The 16,747-nt window shown below is 43.5% G+C and overlaps 1 protein-coding gene across 2 annotated transcripts in view; it reads right to left on the reverse strand.

Annotated features, from left to right (window-relative positions):
- The window catches only part of Smarca5 (SWI/SNF related, matrix associated, actin dependent regulator of chromatin, subfamily a, member 5), a 38,602-nt gene extending 35,111 nt beyond the window's left edge, over positions 1-3,491 (reverse strand). The window contains exon 1 of one of the 2 annotated variants that reach the window (XM_036187923.1): positions 2,872-3,491. In XM_036187923.1, coding sequence (XP_036043816.1) covers positions 2,872-3,045 — 174 coding nt within the window. In that variant the 5' untranslated portion in view covers positions 3,046-3,491. The remainder of the gene's footprint in view (positions 1-2,871) is intronic. The other variant, XM_036187922.1, reaches the window with a different exon arrangement.
- Between the last annotated feature and the right edge of the window lie 13,256 nt (positions 3,492-16,747).

Below are 16,747 nucleotides of genomic sequence, written 5' to 3' on the forward strand. Positions count from 1 at the left end.
GAAATCGAATTGTTTAAGAATTGTCAACTAAATAACAAGTTCTTACTCCAAATTCCCTAGGTATTTAACGGCTATCACATAACCTGACATGAAATTTGATAAAGGATGAAATAAAATACCATGAGGATAATCACTTTTCCCAATTATAAGCTGTTGCCATGATTAAAATATTATCAACAACACCTTAAAGCAAAATTACTTTCTATACAAGCCACGTGGGCAAGTCTGTATCTTTTCAAATAAAATTATAAAGCCAAATTAGGTACCATTAATGTGAACAAAGTTCCCTTTTATCATAAAATCCCATCTATCTACTGCACATACACATGGAAGGTAGCAATTAGTCATTGATTTCCAGTACTTAGAACATTACCAAAAAAGGAGCTTAAATTGAATATTCTTTTGTTTTGTTTTGTTTTTTGGAGACAGGGTTTCTCTGTGTCACACAGTTCTGGCAGTCCTGGAACTCGCTCTATAGACCAGGCTGACCTCGAACTCACAGAGATCTTCTTGCCTGTGCCTCCATGGTGCTGGGATTAAAGGCCTGTGCCACCATAGCCCAGCTAAATTGAATACTCTTAGTCTGACTCCTAGTTAGTAATAAATACACTATTCTCGAAATGCCTTTATCCTGACATTCAAATGCCACAAGCAAAGTGACAAAACCCCCAACCCAGTCTAACTTATAAAATTCCTGCCAGTGCACATTAGAGATAAAGTACACCCTACAATAACAATATGTGCTTTCCAACTGCAGACATTACTTCTATAACTCAACTGTCTTCTTTTTCGAACTGCTAAAATATATTTAAGGTCCTCAGGTACATTAGGCAAGTGTACTCAACTCAAACTTAATTCTGATTCTAAATTCAGTTAAGACAATGAAAAGCAGAAGATAATAGTCTTAAAAGATAACAAAATAAAAAAAAACTACAACATGAACAGAAAATAAAATGTGTGAAGAGTAAGAGAAAACAGAAATTATTGATACTTTTCAATATGTAAAATTATCAAACTTAAAAAAAACCAAAAAAACAAAAAACAGGGCAAGATGTATAGAAAAGGCTCATTGTGGAACCAGACCACAGTTCTATCAGACTCCAAAAACAGAAGGAGGAAGAGGCGGGCGATCTTTGTGAGTTTGAGGCCAGCCTGGTCTACCGAGTGAGATCCAGGAGCAAAGCTACACAGTGAAACCCTGTCTCGAAAAACCAAGACTCGGTTTTCTCATCTGATAAACGAAAATACCACTTATTTTATACCATGTTATCACACTCACGCTTATATTTAAGTTTTAACTGAAAAACAGAAACTTAAAAATGAATTTCATTTGGGTTTTAAATGCTCATCTTTAGGACACGTAAATAGAAATAACACCTATAGTGGAAATGTGCGACTCTAAGTTATAACAGCAGGCGGAATCTGCAAAGCTTAGGTAAGCTAAGCTATCTCTGTGGGGTGAACTGTACATTTACATATAATTTCCTTCAGTGTTATTGGTGTCCAGAAATCCAAGAATCCAGTTAAACAACCCTAGAAATTCAAAGACCGTTTAAAATCTTAAGGAGGGTATCAAATAAATTTTTTGTTTCTTTCTGTTTTTGGAGACAGGGTTTCTCTGTGTAACCCTGGTGGTCCTGGAACTCACTCTAGACCAGGCTCGCCTCAATTCAGAAATCTGCCTGTCTCTGCTCCAGGAGTGGTTGGATCAAAGCCGTTCGCCCGGCATCAAATACATTTTAAAATGAAACTTCGGGTCGGGGATTTAGCTCAGTGGTAGAGCACTTGCCTAGCAAGCACAAGGCCCTGGGTTCGATCCTCAGCTCAAAAAAACAAAACAAAACAAAACAAAAAACTTCATTCACTTCAAATTGGTGCCTCACACCTACACCTTCCCTCCCCACTGAAAGCTCTTTCAAGGACTAACATGTCATTTCACCCTAGCGATGCAGACTGCACCATCATTCCTTACAGTGTAAATTCTGCACCAAGGTTCATCTCTATAGTATTACCTCCCAGGGGCTGAAATTTTCAGAACCCTTCAAACTGGAACTACAGAATATCTCAAAACAAGTCCAAGGCCAAGAATAAAAATTGGAAGCAATAACTTTGTTCCCAGGCAACTCAAAGCCTAGGAGCATATCCAAGAGACCTGCCTGGCAGCTCCCCCATTTCCCACCCTCTCCCCCACTTCCAGGATTGTCATCATCATCTGGCCCACTCGAGCCCCAGGTGGTTCAACAGCGAAATTGTCTGAATGGCTTTAACAGGAGGTAATGCGCTGGGCTAGAAGCCCACCACCCTCCCCACCGCTCCCATTCATTCATCTCTCCATCCACAACCCCTAATTAGATGGGGATCCAGGACAGGTGCTGCGGCCGTCACGCTCGCTGCCTTCCTTCCCGATGGAGCAGGGCCCGGGAGGGGCCTCCCCTCGCTGCACACAGCAGCTGCGCCCCGCTTCTCCCCACTGCGCACTCGGCCCTCCAGCTCTCGCCATTGTTTCTGCCCAGAACAGACAGATGCCGCCCCCGCCAGCACCGGGATGAGGCCCTGGAGGCGCAAGTCCCCAGCTGCGACGCGGGGAGACGTCGCGCTCGGCCGGTGCATCCCACTGCGGAGGGGCATCTCCCTCGCCCTTCCCCAAAGTTTGGTGCAAACTACAACCCAAATCCGGGGGCAATCGAGCGAGGCTGGTGGCGTCTGGCGCTGGGGGACACCGGTCCCCTCGGCCACAGTAATCAGGAACATGTGTGTCGTCAGAGCGGCCCGCGACCCGCCTAGGCTAGCTAAACGGAGGGAAAACGCCGAGGTGACGGAGGCGCGCCGGCCGAGCATCCACCTCCCTCCCCGCGCGCCGGCCGCGCTCACCTCCATCTCGCCGTCCGCGGGGCCCGCGCCCGCCGCACACGGAGCCGCCGGCGCCGCGCCGCCCTCGGGGCCGCCTTTGTTGCCGCTGCTGCTCCCGCCGGCGCCCGCGGCCGCGGCCTTGGAAGGCGCGCTCTCGGGAGGCGGGGGCGGCGGAGGCTCGGCCGCGGACGACATGTTCCGGCTGCGTCACCCGCCGCGGCCACGGGCAGGCGCGGCGCGGAGGGAAGCGGCCTGGGCCTGCCTGCGCGGCTCTGGCGTCCGGGCCGCCCGAGGAGCGAGACCCCGCACGGAAGCTCTCACGCGCAGCGGCTCCGCCACCGACCCGAGCCGGCCCAGCCGCGCCGCTCTCCCCGGCGGCCTCTTCCGCGGGACTCCGCTCCGCTCCACCGGCGTTTACTTCACGGCGGGAATCACGTCGACGAGGGTGGGCGGGGCCGGCGGGGTCACGGAGGTCAGGGAGGGCGGGCTGTCGGAGGAGGCGGAGGGCTGAGGGAAGGGGAAAGGAAAGCGAAAGGTACTCGGAGGCCTCCCGGCGCCTTCTCCTCTCCGGGGGTAGATTAGCTTCTCCAACCACCGGGACAGCGACCTACGCCACCCGCTCTCAACCCTCGCGAGATCGCTAGTTTACCCCCCCCTCCACAGGCCGGATCGCGATGCGCATGCGCCTGCTCCTCCTTGTCCCCGCCTCCTCCAGCCCTCGAGCGAGCCGCGGAGGGCGGGTGGGCGGGGCCTGGAGGAAGCGCGGCGGCGCAGGTTTGCGTCTCCGCTGCTCGGAGTGACGCGAGCCGGGGCTTCGGGGCTCCCTAACTGCTCGCTGGCTCGCCGAGCAGCACGGCCCTATGTGGGGACGGTCAAGCGCCTTGGCCTGGGCTGGCCTTCGCCCTGCCGCCTTCGCTCACCCGGCATGACGTTAAGGGATACCTCGAGTGACGTCGGGCGTCTAAGAAACATGACCTCAGATTGAAACTCCGTCTGGCTGCACCAGTCTGCTGCAAGTTTATGGACTGCAAATTAAGCCAGTGCACCCTGGGACAGCTGAATGGCAGCAGACGAAGACAAATGGTGGTGTGTTTTTTTCCGCGTGCATCAGAGAAAAATGCGCATTTTTGTCCTCTTAAGAAAAGTTGGTCGGGGTGGTATCGCACGCCTTTAATCCCAGCACTCGGGAGAAAGAGGCAGGCGGATCTGTGAGTTCAAGGCCAGCCTGGTGAGATCCAGGACAGCCAGGGCTACTTAGTGAAACCCTGTCTCAGAGATTTAAAGAGAGGGGCTGGAGAGATGGCTCAGAGGTTAAGAGCACTGGCTGCTCCTCCAGAGGTCCTGAGTTCAATTCCCAGCAACCACATGGTGGCTCACAACTGTCTGTAATGAGATCTGGTGCCCTCTTCTGGCCTGCAGGCAAACATGAAACATGCTGTATACATAATATATTGGTTGGTGATAGAGAAAAATTATTCGTGTTGCTTCTGTATCTAAAGGCTTGTGTCCTCTCCTACACTACATCACCCACCTACTCCCAGGCACACAAGGTCTTTGTTAACTTCATCCCAGTTGATGACTTAGTGGCCACCGATATTGAATAAAGGAAGTCTCTTCAGCTGGGCGGTGGTAGCACATGCCTTTAATCCCAGCACTCTGGAGGCAGAGGCAGGCCTCAAAAATTAGTAAATAAATAAAAACAAAGTATTTCTAAGATATAACAATGTTTACATATCTATATAATTAAATTCAATAATTCTCATAATCTTAATGGCAAAAAGCTGATAAAGGGCTAAATTTCAACATTATTAGTATATTAAAAATATTGTATGCCTATAGAATGAACTTTTAACATGTAACAATCTAACAGAAGTATGTTGATTATGAAGTACTATCTGAAAAATTTTAACACTTCAAAAATGTGTTCAAACAAGTGTATTTGTGGAATTATTAAAATTCATTGTGGTCTGTATATCCTGATTCTTGTCAGCATTTTTCTGTTACATTTATTTGTTTTGTGTGTATATGTGGTAGGGAGGTATGCACACAGGCCACAGCTCATGTGTGGAGGTCCAAGAACAGATTTGGGGAGTCGGTTCTCTTCTGTCCTGTGGGTCCTGGGATTGAACTATGGTTATCAGCTTGGCAGCCACTTTCCCCACTGAGCCATCCCACTAAACCTGCATTTCTTTCTTTTTCTTCTTTTTTTTTTTTTTGGTTTTGCAAGACAGGGTTTCTCTGTGTAGCTTTGCACCTTTCCTGGATCTCGCTCTAGACCAGGCTGGCCTCGAACTCACAGAGATCTGCCTGCCTCTGCCTCCCGAGTGCTGGGATTAAAGGCGTGCGCCACCACCACCCGGCTGCATTTCTTTCTTTTTTTTTTTTTTAAACATAATTTTTATTGATTCATTTCCCAGTCCCTCCATATCGGCTCACCTTTGTATCATCCCTTCCAAAGGAAAACTTAATAATAAAAATTAAAAATAATAATATTATTTAAAAACCCAAAGAAACAAAAAAAAAAGCAAACAAATAACAACCCACTTCACTCCTCCATCTTTCCAGCTTCTCCATCTCCTTTTCATTCATCTTAGTGCCATTGAGAGCTGTGGTGTATCATGCAGTATACTGTTGTAGAAACAGCTTTACTTGCAAATGTAATGTGTTGTTGGTCTGGTTCAGGGCCTCTGGCTTTGGTACACTGTCAACACCAGACCCTCACCGAAACTCCTCTCAGATGTCCTGCTGTTGCTCTGAGTCATGACCTCCTGTGGCTATGATTCTCCAGGACCAGTCCTTTCATGTGCTTCAGCAGGTCATAGGGGTGCCAACTCAAAGCCCTGGATGTGTGCCTGGACAGGAGCCCAGACACAGCTACCATGACAGGCTTACTGGCAGGCAGCACCTAGTGCCCAGAAAAAGCCATAGACAAATGTCAGTCAATCCCCTCACCCCAACCTCTGCTATGATAAAAACCCCACCCTGCCTGGGCTTGGGGCTGTCCGCTCTCTGGTCATGTGGAGGGCCCAAGCTCGAGCCTGAGTAGAGGCTCTTTGCTTTTGCTTACAGTTGGCCTCCGTAATGGTCTTTTGAGGGGTCCCTGTGATCTGGGCATAACAGGTTTTGAACTTCAACACACACAGTTCAACACATGATTAAACACATGGTTCATGTGGGCCACTGTGGTAACACAGGTGATAGACATCAACACAGACCCCAGCTGGATCAGGGTCACCCACACAGACATGGCCAATAGCAGCAGCTTGGGCCCAGTTGTCACCATGGCCCAGAGTGGCAGCACAGGCCTCTCAGATGACAATGGGCCCAGCAGTCCTGTGGTCCCCAGACTCCAACATGGCCCCAGGTGGCAGCCCAGACCCCAGGTAGTCACACAGCCTCCAATGGTGACAGGAGCCACAGACATCAACATAGACCCTCGCTGCAGTAGGGCCACTGATTAGGCCCAGACATCACTATGGCCTTCAGTGGCAGTGCAGGCCACCCTGATCTGTAGGGCCCCAGTGGCAGCCTGACCTTCAGATACCAACATGGGCCCAGATGTTGGCCCAGACCCCTGATATCTGCACAGCCTTTGGTGGTAAAAGGATTTCTGGCTGTGGTAGGGCTACATGGCCATCAGCAGCAACTCAGGACCAGATGACACCATGGCCCCAGGTAGGTAGCTCAGGCCACCCAGATCTGTACAGCCCTGGCAGCAGCATGGCCCTTGGGCATCACCATGGCCTCAGATGTCCTTCCAGATCCTGGGCACTTACACAGCCTTTGGCGGCGGTAACAGGAGCTATGGACATCAACGCAAGCCCTGGCTGCAGTAGGGCCATGGACCCAGACATGGTCCTCATCAGTAGCTAGGGCCCCAGATGACACCACAGCCCCAGCAACACAGGCCATTTGGATCAGCAAGACCCTAGGCAGCTTACACATCCCTAGGACCCCAACATGGCCACAGGTGGCAGCCCAGAATCTGGACATCTTTGTGGCCTTTGGTGGCAAAATGGGCCATGGACATCAACACAGACTTCAGCAAAGCAGAGTCCATGGACTCAGACATAGCCCTTGGCAGCAGCTCAGCCCCCGAGGCCTCCATGGCCCCTAATAGCAGTAGAGACCACTCAACTTGGGATGGTCCCTGTGGTGGCATGGCCCTCAGGCACCAATGTGGCAGCCCAGATCTGAGGCATATTCACAGCCTTTGCTGATAACAGGTGCCACAGACATCAGCTCAGACCACAGCTGCTGCAGGGCCATGGACCCAGACATGGCCCTTGGCAGCAGCCCAGGCCCAGCTGTCAATATGGCCCGGGGTGTCAAGCAGGCCTCCCTTAAGGGAGGCTTGTTCCTTAATCACCCTTGCCTCTTTAGATCTGCCTCTCTCCACAAGACATGAACCATCCTCTCTCTCTCTCTCTCTCTCTCTCTCTCTCTCTCTCTCTCTCTCTCTCTCCCATACCCCACCATACATTGGCTCACCATGATGGTGCCAGACCGCCAGTGGTTCCTCCTCCTAGCCCAGGGCAAGTGACCCCAGGCAGGCAGTGAGTGTCCTTCATTTACTGGGCCCTAATTCCTGCCTTTTTTTTTTTTTTTAATTTAATAAATGTGCTACAGTAGTGAAGAATCTATTTTTTCCTACTTTGGTGGAGGTATGATTGACAGATAATGCTTGTATGGATTAGGGGTTTAGCTCAGCAGTAGAGCATTCTTGCTGAGCATATTCAATCCCTAGCATAGAAAGAACGAAAATGTGTTTACTCAAGGTGCTTAATGTGATGTTTAGAAATACAGATAAGACTGTAAAATAATTACTACAACCCATACACCATCATCTCTTATATTTACTTGTGTGTGTGTGTGTGCTGTTTAAGGACTGGTGAGGATGTAGTTCAGAGGTACATAAATTTTCTGGCATGCAGAAAGCCCTGAATGAGATACTCCACAGGTTCAAAAATAGAGGGGCCAGGGGTGTGGCTCAGATGGTGGGAGTGCTTGCCTGGTGTGAAGAGGCCCTAGGTATAATTCCTAGAACTACATACAATGGGACACACACCTATAATGTCAATACTTGGGAGGTGTAACTAGGAAGAACAGAACTTCAGGGCCGTCCTTAACTACATATCTCATTCAAGAGCAGCCCAGGCTGCATAAGACCATGCTTCAAAATAAATAATAATAGTAATAAAGGTAAGCAATGTTTTCTTTTATTGCAAATAGATTTTTCTCATACAATATATTCTAATTACCATCTCCTCTCCCCAGCTCTTATCAGTCCCTCCCGTCCTCTCCTCCCTCCTGGACCCACACCCTTTCTGTCTCCCATTAGAAAACAAACGGGCATCTAAGGAGTGTTTTGTTTCTTCAATAAGATAAAATAAAAAGAAACAAAAGCAAACATCAGAGTAGGACAAAACAAACAGAAGGACTAAAACCAAAGAAGAAGCACAGAACACACAGAGATAAGGAGACGCAAATTCACACTTGGGACTCCCATAAAACACAAAACCGGAAGCCATAATCTATAAGCAAAGGACCTGTAAAGTTAAAAACACAAATGCCCTAACACAACATTATGCAACAAAAAAAACCTCCAAAGATGCCATCAAGTTCTTTTTGTGGCCTGGGGCCTACACTTTTGAACGAAACTGATTTTTCCTTTTTTAAAAATTTTAATTAATTAATTTTTTAAATTACACTCATGATATTCATTAATTACACTCATGATATTAACTACATTTGTGGCATTCATTGATTATATTCGCAGTATTCATTCAATAATTATATTTATGATATTCATTAATTACATTAATTGTATTGATTTATTACATTCATGATATTATTTCCTGATACTACTGTCCATTTGTGGGGTTTTTCCATCACACAAAATAGAGATTCTGTACTTGGGAAATTATTGCTCTATATTCCTTTCTTCTCTGTCTTGAGATAACATCTAATCTTTCTGTCTCTAAATTTATATATTCTATATATTTCATGTAATACAATTCTACAGTATTTGTCCTTTTTTTTTTTTTAAGAGTTACTTATTGTGTATACAGTATTCTGCCTGCATGTATGCGTGCAGGCCAGAAGAGGGCACCAGATCTCATTACAGATGGTGTGAGCCACCATGTGGGTGCTGGGAATTGAACCCAGGACCTCTGGAAGAGCAGTCAGTGCTCTTAACCTCTAAGCCATCTCTCCAGCCCCTGTCCTTTTTTTAAATGTAAAAACATTTTATGTACAACTGCAAGGGAAATAATACTCAGATAGCCTGAACATAAAAACAAGTTATAATTTAAAAGTCCAGGGTTTTTTTAAACATTAAAATATTTTCTCTGTAGAAAATAGTAAGGGCTGGAGAGGTGGCTCAGCGGTTAAGAGCACTGACCGCTCTTCCAGAGATCCTGGGTTCAATTCCCAGCACCCACATGGTGGCTCACAACCATCTGTAATGAGATCTGGCATGCAGGCAGAACATTGTATACATAATACACAATAAATAAATCTTACAAAAAAAGAAAATAGTATAAATGATAACGTTTTCTAATAAGCCCTTTTAAGCTAAACTATAGCTGAATTATACATATAAATTTTGATTAGATTCTGGGATATAGAAGAAACCTATCTTCATTGTTCAGAGATTTATGTTTTACTTAAGTTGTGTAAGTGAGATTCCTATTCATCTTCCCCTTCACTGTTTCATTTATGGCAGACATTTTTCTATAGGCTAATCCATCATCTAAAAAGATTTTAGCCTTCCCCTCCTGAAAGCATGGCCAGCATATTCTTTCAACAGCTCGATACGGTACAATTTCTTATCCTAAAGGTGAAATATTTCACTAAAGCTTGTCCAGTGACTGGGTAAAACCAAAACTTATTATAAGCCACGGTCATCCTAGGGTCCCCCACTGCTAGGTAGCCTCCCTGGATCTGTGGGTTGCAGTCTGATTGTCCTTTGCTTTATATCTAGTATCCACTTATGAGTGAGTATATACTTTGTCCTTCTGAGTCTGGGTTACCTCACTCAGGATGTTATTTTCTAGTTCCATCCATTTACCTGAAAATTTCGTGATGTCATTGTTTTTCCCTGCTGAAACTGATTTTTTATTTGCAGGCAGTTTTCAATGGGAGCTAGCTTCTGGGTTAGGGAGGGGGAGGTTGTGTGCCCAGCTGGCTCTAGGGCTCATCTGATGCAGCCCCATGCAGCTGCCACAGTCTCTGTGTTGCAGTCCTTTTCAGCCTTGCTAATGCTGCAACCCTTTAACATAGTTCCTCATGCTGTGACTCCCAACTATAACATTATATTTGTTACTACTTCACAACTGTTATTTTGCTACATTATAAATCATAACGTAGGGGTTGGGGATTTAGCTTAGTGGTAGAGCACTTGCCTAGCAAGTGCAAGGCCCTGGGTTTGGTCCTCAGCTCTTGGGGGAAAAAGACAAAATGAATTGTAATGTAAGTATCTGTGTTTTCTGATGGGAAGCCCTGTGAAAGGATTGTTTGGCCCCACAAAGGGATCTCAACCCACAGATTGAGAACGGCTGGTTTAGACGGACTTGTCTCCTTGGCATCCTCTATCCCTTTTGGCTTTTACACACTTTCCACTTCCTCTTCAGGGTTTCCTGAGCCCTGAGGGGAGAGATTTGATGGAGACATCCCTTTTAGGGCTGGTATTCTAAGATCTCTCACTCTGCACTTTGTCCAAGTATGGGTCTCTGTATCTGTTCCCATCTGCTGCAGGAAGAAGCTTCTCTAATGATGGCTGAACAAGGCACTGATCTATGAGTATAGCAGAATGTCATTAGGAGTCATTTCATTGCTATGATCCTTTACCAGAAAGCAGTATTTGGTTTTCCCATAGGTCCATAGACTATCTAGTCTCAGGTTCTTGGCCACCCAAGTAATGTTGGGTGGAATGCACCTTAAATCAGATCTTGGTTGGTTATTCCCACAAGTTTTGGGCCACTATTGTACCAGCACACCTTGAAGACAGGACAACATTGTAAATTGAAGGGCTTATAGCTGGATTAGTGTTTATCTTTCTCTTCTGGTAACTTGCAGAGTACCATGACCATTAGTCAGTAGGGGTAAAGGCACTAGGTAGGCACCAGATTGACTTCTCTATGCTCAGTGAACTTGTGTAGGTATTTTCTTCAACAATAAATACTTCTGGAGAACAACTAATAGCCTTGATAATAGCCTGTGTTGTTTGAGGGTTCCCATACAACTCCTTTGACCAATAACTTTATTAAATGTAACTGATACCCAGTACTAAAAACTTCATTTGGTGATGAGAGATGTCCAGTTAGGGCTCTGTCTCCCTTGTTATGTGGCTGCTGGCAGAAGTTTCTGTCCCTCCAGCAGCTCCCAAATAAACTCACTGAGGCTTATATTAATTACAAATGCTCAGCCAGTAGCTTGGGCTTATTACTAACAAGCTCTTACAACTTAAATAACCCATTTCTATTAATCTATGTGCTGCCACATGGATCCTGGCTCTATATCTCCTCCAGCATGTCTTGCCTCCTTTGCATCTCCTGGTGACTCCTCTGATTCCACCCTTCTTCCCAGTGTCCTCAGTTTGGCTATCCTGCCTATACTTCCTGCCTTGCTACCAGCCATTCGATTCTTTATTAACCAATGAGAGTAATATATATTCACAATGTCCAGAGGGATCATTCCACAGCATGTGGCAATTTCATTTGGATTGACTATGTGTATGTATCTACTATATTAGGGTTTCACACAACCCCTCCAAGGGCCCTTAGTTTTAGCTGTCCCCCTCATATTTCCCTCTTGTCCCCCTTTTCCCACCTCTTTCCCATTTGATCCTCCCATCCTAGTCTTTCCACACCCCATCCATCCATAAATATGTATTCTATTTCCTCTTCCTAGGGGGATCCATCCCTAGTCCCCTAGTCCTTTATACATAATACATACATACATACTCTAACCTATATATACCTATATGTATATATATATGCATGTGTAGGTATATGTAGATTATATTCATACATGTGTATATAGGTATATGTATATATACATATATGTAGGTATATATAACTTCTGTGGTTATATACATTGTAGCTTCCTTATCAATGACTTAACAGCTAATATCTACATATAAGAGAATATGTACCACATTTGCATTTCTGGGTCTGACTTACCTCACTGAGGACCATTTTTTTCTAGCTCCATCCATTTACCTGTAAATTTCATTATTTCATTTTTTTAATGGCTGAGAAATATTCAATTATGTAATTATACCACATTTTCTTTATCCATCCACCCATTGATGAACATGTAAGTTGTTTCTAATTTCTGGCTATCATGAATAGAGTACCAATGAACATGGTTAAGCATGTATCTCTGTAGTTGAATGTAGTGACCTTTGGGAATATGTTTAAGAACAGCATGGCTCGGTCTTGAGGTAGAGCTATTCCCAGTTTCCTGAGGAACCACTACTTATTTCTGTAGTGGCTGTAGAAGTTTGTACTCCCACCATCAATGGAGGAGTGTTCCCCTTACTCCATAACCTTGCCAACATGAACTGTCATTTGCTTTCTTGATCTTGGCCACTCTGACTGATGTAAGATAAAATCTCAAAATATTTTTGGTTTTCATTTCCCTGGTGACTAAAGATGTTAAACATTTCTTTAAGTGTTTCTCAGCCATTTGAGTTTCCTCTTGAGAATTCTGTTTATATCTGAACTCCATTTTTTAATTGGGTAATTTGTTTTCTTGATATCCAGGTTATTGAGTTCTTTATATATTTTGGAAATTAGCCATCTATCTGATGTGCAGTTGGTAAAATTCTTTTCCCTTATGAAGGCTGCCACTTTCAGTGATGGTACTCTTTGCTGTGTAGAAGCTCCTCAGTTTCATGAGGTCTCATTTTTAATTTGTATCCTAGTACCTGTGCAATCAATGTTCTGGTCAGAAAGTCGTCTCCTGTGCCACTAAGTTCAAGACTACTCCCCACTTTCTCTTCTGTCATATGCAGTGTATTTGGCCTTATGTTGAGGTCTTTGATCCATGTGGAGTTGAGTTTTGTGTGATAAGTATAGATCTATTTGTGTTCTACATGCAGCTGTCTGATTTGACCAGCACCATTTGTTGAAGATGCTATCTTTTTTCCAGGGTACATTTTTGACTTCTTTATTAAAAGTCAGGTGTCCACAGTTGTGTGGATTTATGTCTGTATCTTCAATTTATTCCATTGATCAAGCTTTTTATGCCAATACCATGTGGTTTTTATTACTACAGCATTGTAGTACAATTTGAGATCAGGAATAGTGAGACCAGCTGCAGTTCTTTTATTGTTCTGAATTGCTTTAGCTATCCTGGTTTTTTGTGTTTCTAAATAAAGCTGAAAATTGTTCTTTCAAGATATGTGAAGAAATGTGATGTAATTTTGATGGGGGTTGCATTGAATCTGTAGATTGCTTTTGGTAAGATGGCCATTGCTGATACATTAATCCTACTGATCCATGAACATAGGAGATCTTTCCATCTTCTGATAATCTTCTTCAATTCCTTTCTTTACTGTTTTGACACCTATTCAGGATTTCAGTGAGCAACTCCTATGAGTTCTGAAAAGGCTGACTCTGTGATTACACACCTACTAGAAGTTATTGCCATAATGGGAATACATGTACAAATTGAGACAGACAATGTCCCAGCATATGTCTCCAATAAAATGAGACAGTTTTTTGCTTATTACAATATGAAGCATGTTACAGGTATACCACATAATCCCACAGGTCAAGCAGTCATAGAAAGACCCAATTGGTCTTTAAAGGATATGCTAAATAAACAGAAATAGGTAACAATGACTCCTAGAAATAGATTGCATAATGCTTTATTAACCTTAAATTTTCTCAATGCTGATGAGAAAGGAACAACAGTTTCAGAAAGACATTGGACGACAGACAAAACTTCTGAGCTAAATCAACTGGTTTATTTCAAAGATGTGTTGACCTCAGAATGAAAACTAGGATACGTCCTACATTGAGGAAGGGGTTTTGCTTTTGTTTCTGAAGAAGAAGAAAAGCTATGGATACCAACAAAATTAATAAAAATTCAATTGGAAAAGGAGAAACCCCTTGATGAGAAGTAAAAGCTCATCTACTGATGTGACATCTCTTCAAGTTGTAAGAAAAATTTAACAAACAAGGGTTGTGGCAGGGTTCTATTTTTGTCTTTATAGGATAATGGAAATACCCATCTTCCAGAAATCATAAGGCTGTGGATATCTAGACATCTATTGTTACCAATCTACACAGGGCAACTGCCTAACATCTATATCTCTTTAACTTTAGAAAAGTTGTGGTTCCAATTCAATTATACACCAAGCTGGCTTTGGAGTTGGAATGTGGTTCCCTCCTTCTCTAAACCCAAGCATATTGCTAAAAGAAAAAGGTTGAGAGATTCTGTCTCATATCAGAAGAGCCATCTGGTGTGGGACAGAAGAAAACCAGTAAAAAGGGACCATTGTCTTCAAGATTCTACTTCTCTCCATGCTTATTGTTGATTTCTCAGAATCCTTTCTTACATGTCATGCCATCTTTAAATTCAAACTTTCCATTTTGATATTAATAATGTTCAAGTTTTCCGCAATAAAAAATAAGTTTTCCAACAGCAATCTCTGAAGTCTCCAGAAGTAAGTTGGGGTCCCACAACAACAACTCTATCCAGTCCAGAATGATGCCATGATACTTACAAACATTACTCAATGATCAACCTTGGACTGAAATTCTCCAAGATAATTTCATAATAAGATGGTTCATCATACTATACTTCTAGCCATAATCTCAGTCAACCTCACCCATTACTCTGAAACTGACTGCAGAATCTACCGTTAGTCCAACTGAGACTTAACTATCTGAGCTTTCTTACAGAACTCAGAGATATCATCACCCCCTGAACAGCAGAAGCAATTCTAAGAAAACTAGATCCCCTTTTACCAAAGGTTTCATGTTTCTCAGGGTTATGGATGATGGTTATAGGGTTGGGGGTAGAAGAAAACATTAGACTCAGTATTTCCCTTAAGAAAAAAAGGGGGGGGGGATGGATAGGTATAGGATATTAAGGTAGATTATTGTATATATAGTAAACTAATTTAGTAAAACATCAGCCTTAGATAAATTGAACTGTTATGGATTCTTGTATATTGATACAAATATAAATGATTTTTATATTCTTATTCCAGGTAATTTGTATATTGATAGAAGTACAGAACCATATTTGTTGTAATGTACATATATTTCTACTCTTATTGGAAATGTTTGTATATTGATACAAATGTGAAATTATATTTTTCATACTGTATGTATGTTCTACCTCTGTTTAGGATATTTGATATATTGATATATATTTAGGATTATTGTCGTATTGCATATTGTACTATACATTCCTACCTCTGCTTTAGCTATTTTGTGTATTATCACAATTTTGAGATCATTGTTCTTTTACTGTATATTTGATTATAGACTGTTTACCCTGTTTATGTGATACCCTAGTCCTTAGGTTATCTAGATAGATAAGACTTACAGATTTATAGTCACCTATGCTTGTCGTCTCTATAGTTATGTTAGTTAGGGTATCCAGACTTGCAGAAACGTAGGTCAGATGGACAAGTAGTCTTCAAACACTTCATAGACCTAGATAATATGGCATTTAAATGTTTTGATAAATTAAAATTCTGTTGACATGAGACATGATTGCTCCTGGCAGCACTGATCTGATCCCAAGAGAATGCTGGGCTTCTGAGACATTTTTATTTGGAAGTTTGTCTTCATCTTGGCACAAAATGGCCTACTGGGCAAAGAACTACCCTTGCCTTGACTGCAGACAGTAAAATGGTCTGACAGATACTCTAGGCCTATAGCCAATTTGAATGCACCAGCAATACTGAGAAACTTTAGGTGACTGCCCAGGCTGCCAGCTGTCTCTGTCTACTCTTGCAAGATTCCTGAAAGTTGCTTGCATCCTTCTTTCATTTCTCAGGTACCATTATACTCCTTCTCAGGTCTTTGATGGGACTGAAGACTAGCAGTTATAGTTACAACTTAATATTTATATAATACCTGAGATAGAACACATTAAGTATTAGATTCAGGTTCTTCAGGATAGGACACCTTTTGGAATGATCTCTGTAATATGCCATTTACCTATGCTCCAGACTTCTCTGGATTTTAGTATGTGTCTCTTGTTTGACATTGTTCGCGTTGGTTGTAGTTCCATCTTGTCTAGGTCATTATCCCTTATTCCCCTGGACAATATTTGATAATCTTTCCTATTGTATACAGTTTTGTATCAGGTTAGAACTTTCTTATTTAGACAAAAGGAGGAGATATAGTGGGTAGCTGTTCTAGCTTTGACTTTGAAGCATTTCCCCTAGTGAGACAGCCAGTAACTGCCATGCCTACATATGACCTGCCCCTGGAGCATGGCTGAGGAAGGAGCCCTTAAGACCTGAGATCTGTATGTGCCAGCCCTCTTGGATCCTCATGACCCTGGATGCTGGATTGTAGACCAAGTCAGAATTCTCCAGAGAATCACACTGGACTGCACATCACCTCTCCTAGATCCTGTAACTGACCCCTTCACAGATTGTAAGTTACCCCCCAAAAAAAAACCTCCTTTTAACTACCAGATAAACTATGTGGAGTTGCTTTGTTAAATCCCCACTTTATCAGGAGGCAGAGGCAGGCAGATCTTTGTGAGTTTGAGGCCAGCCTGGTCAACAGAGCAAGATCCAGGAAAGGCACAAAGCTACACAGAGAAACCCTGTCTCAAAAAAAATCAAAAAATTAAAATAAAAAAATAATAAATCCCCACTTTAGTGTGACCTTGTTGAAGGAAGTGTGTCATTGGG

The sequence above is a fragment of the Onychomys torridus genome, chromosome 5 (genome assembly GCF_903995425.1).
Source record: "Onychomys torridus chromosome 5, mOncTor1.1, whole genome shotgun sequence".
Taxonomy (NCBI): Eukaryota; Metazoa; Chordata; class Mammalia; order Rodentia; family Cricetidae; genus Onychomys; species Onychomys torridus.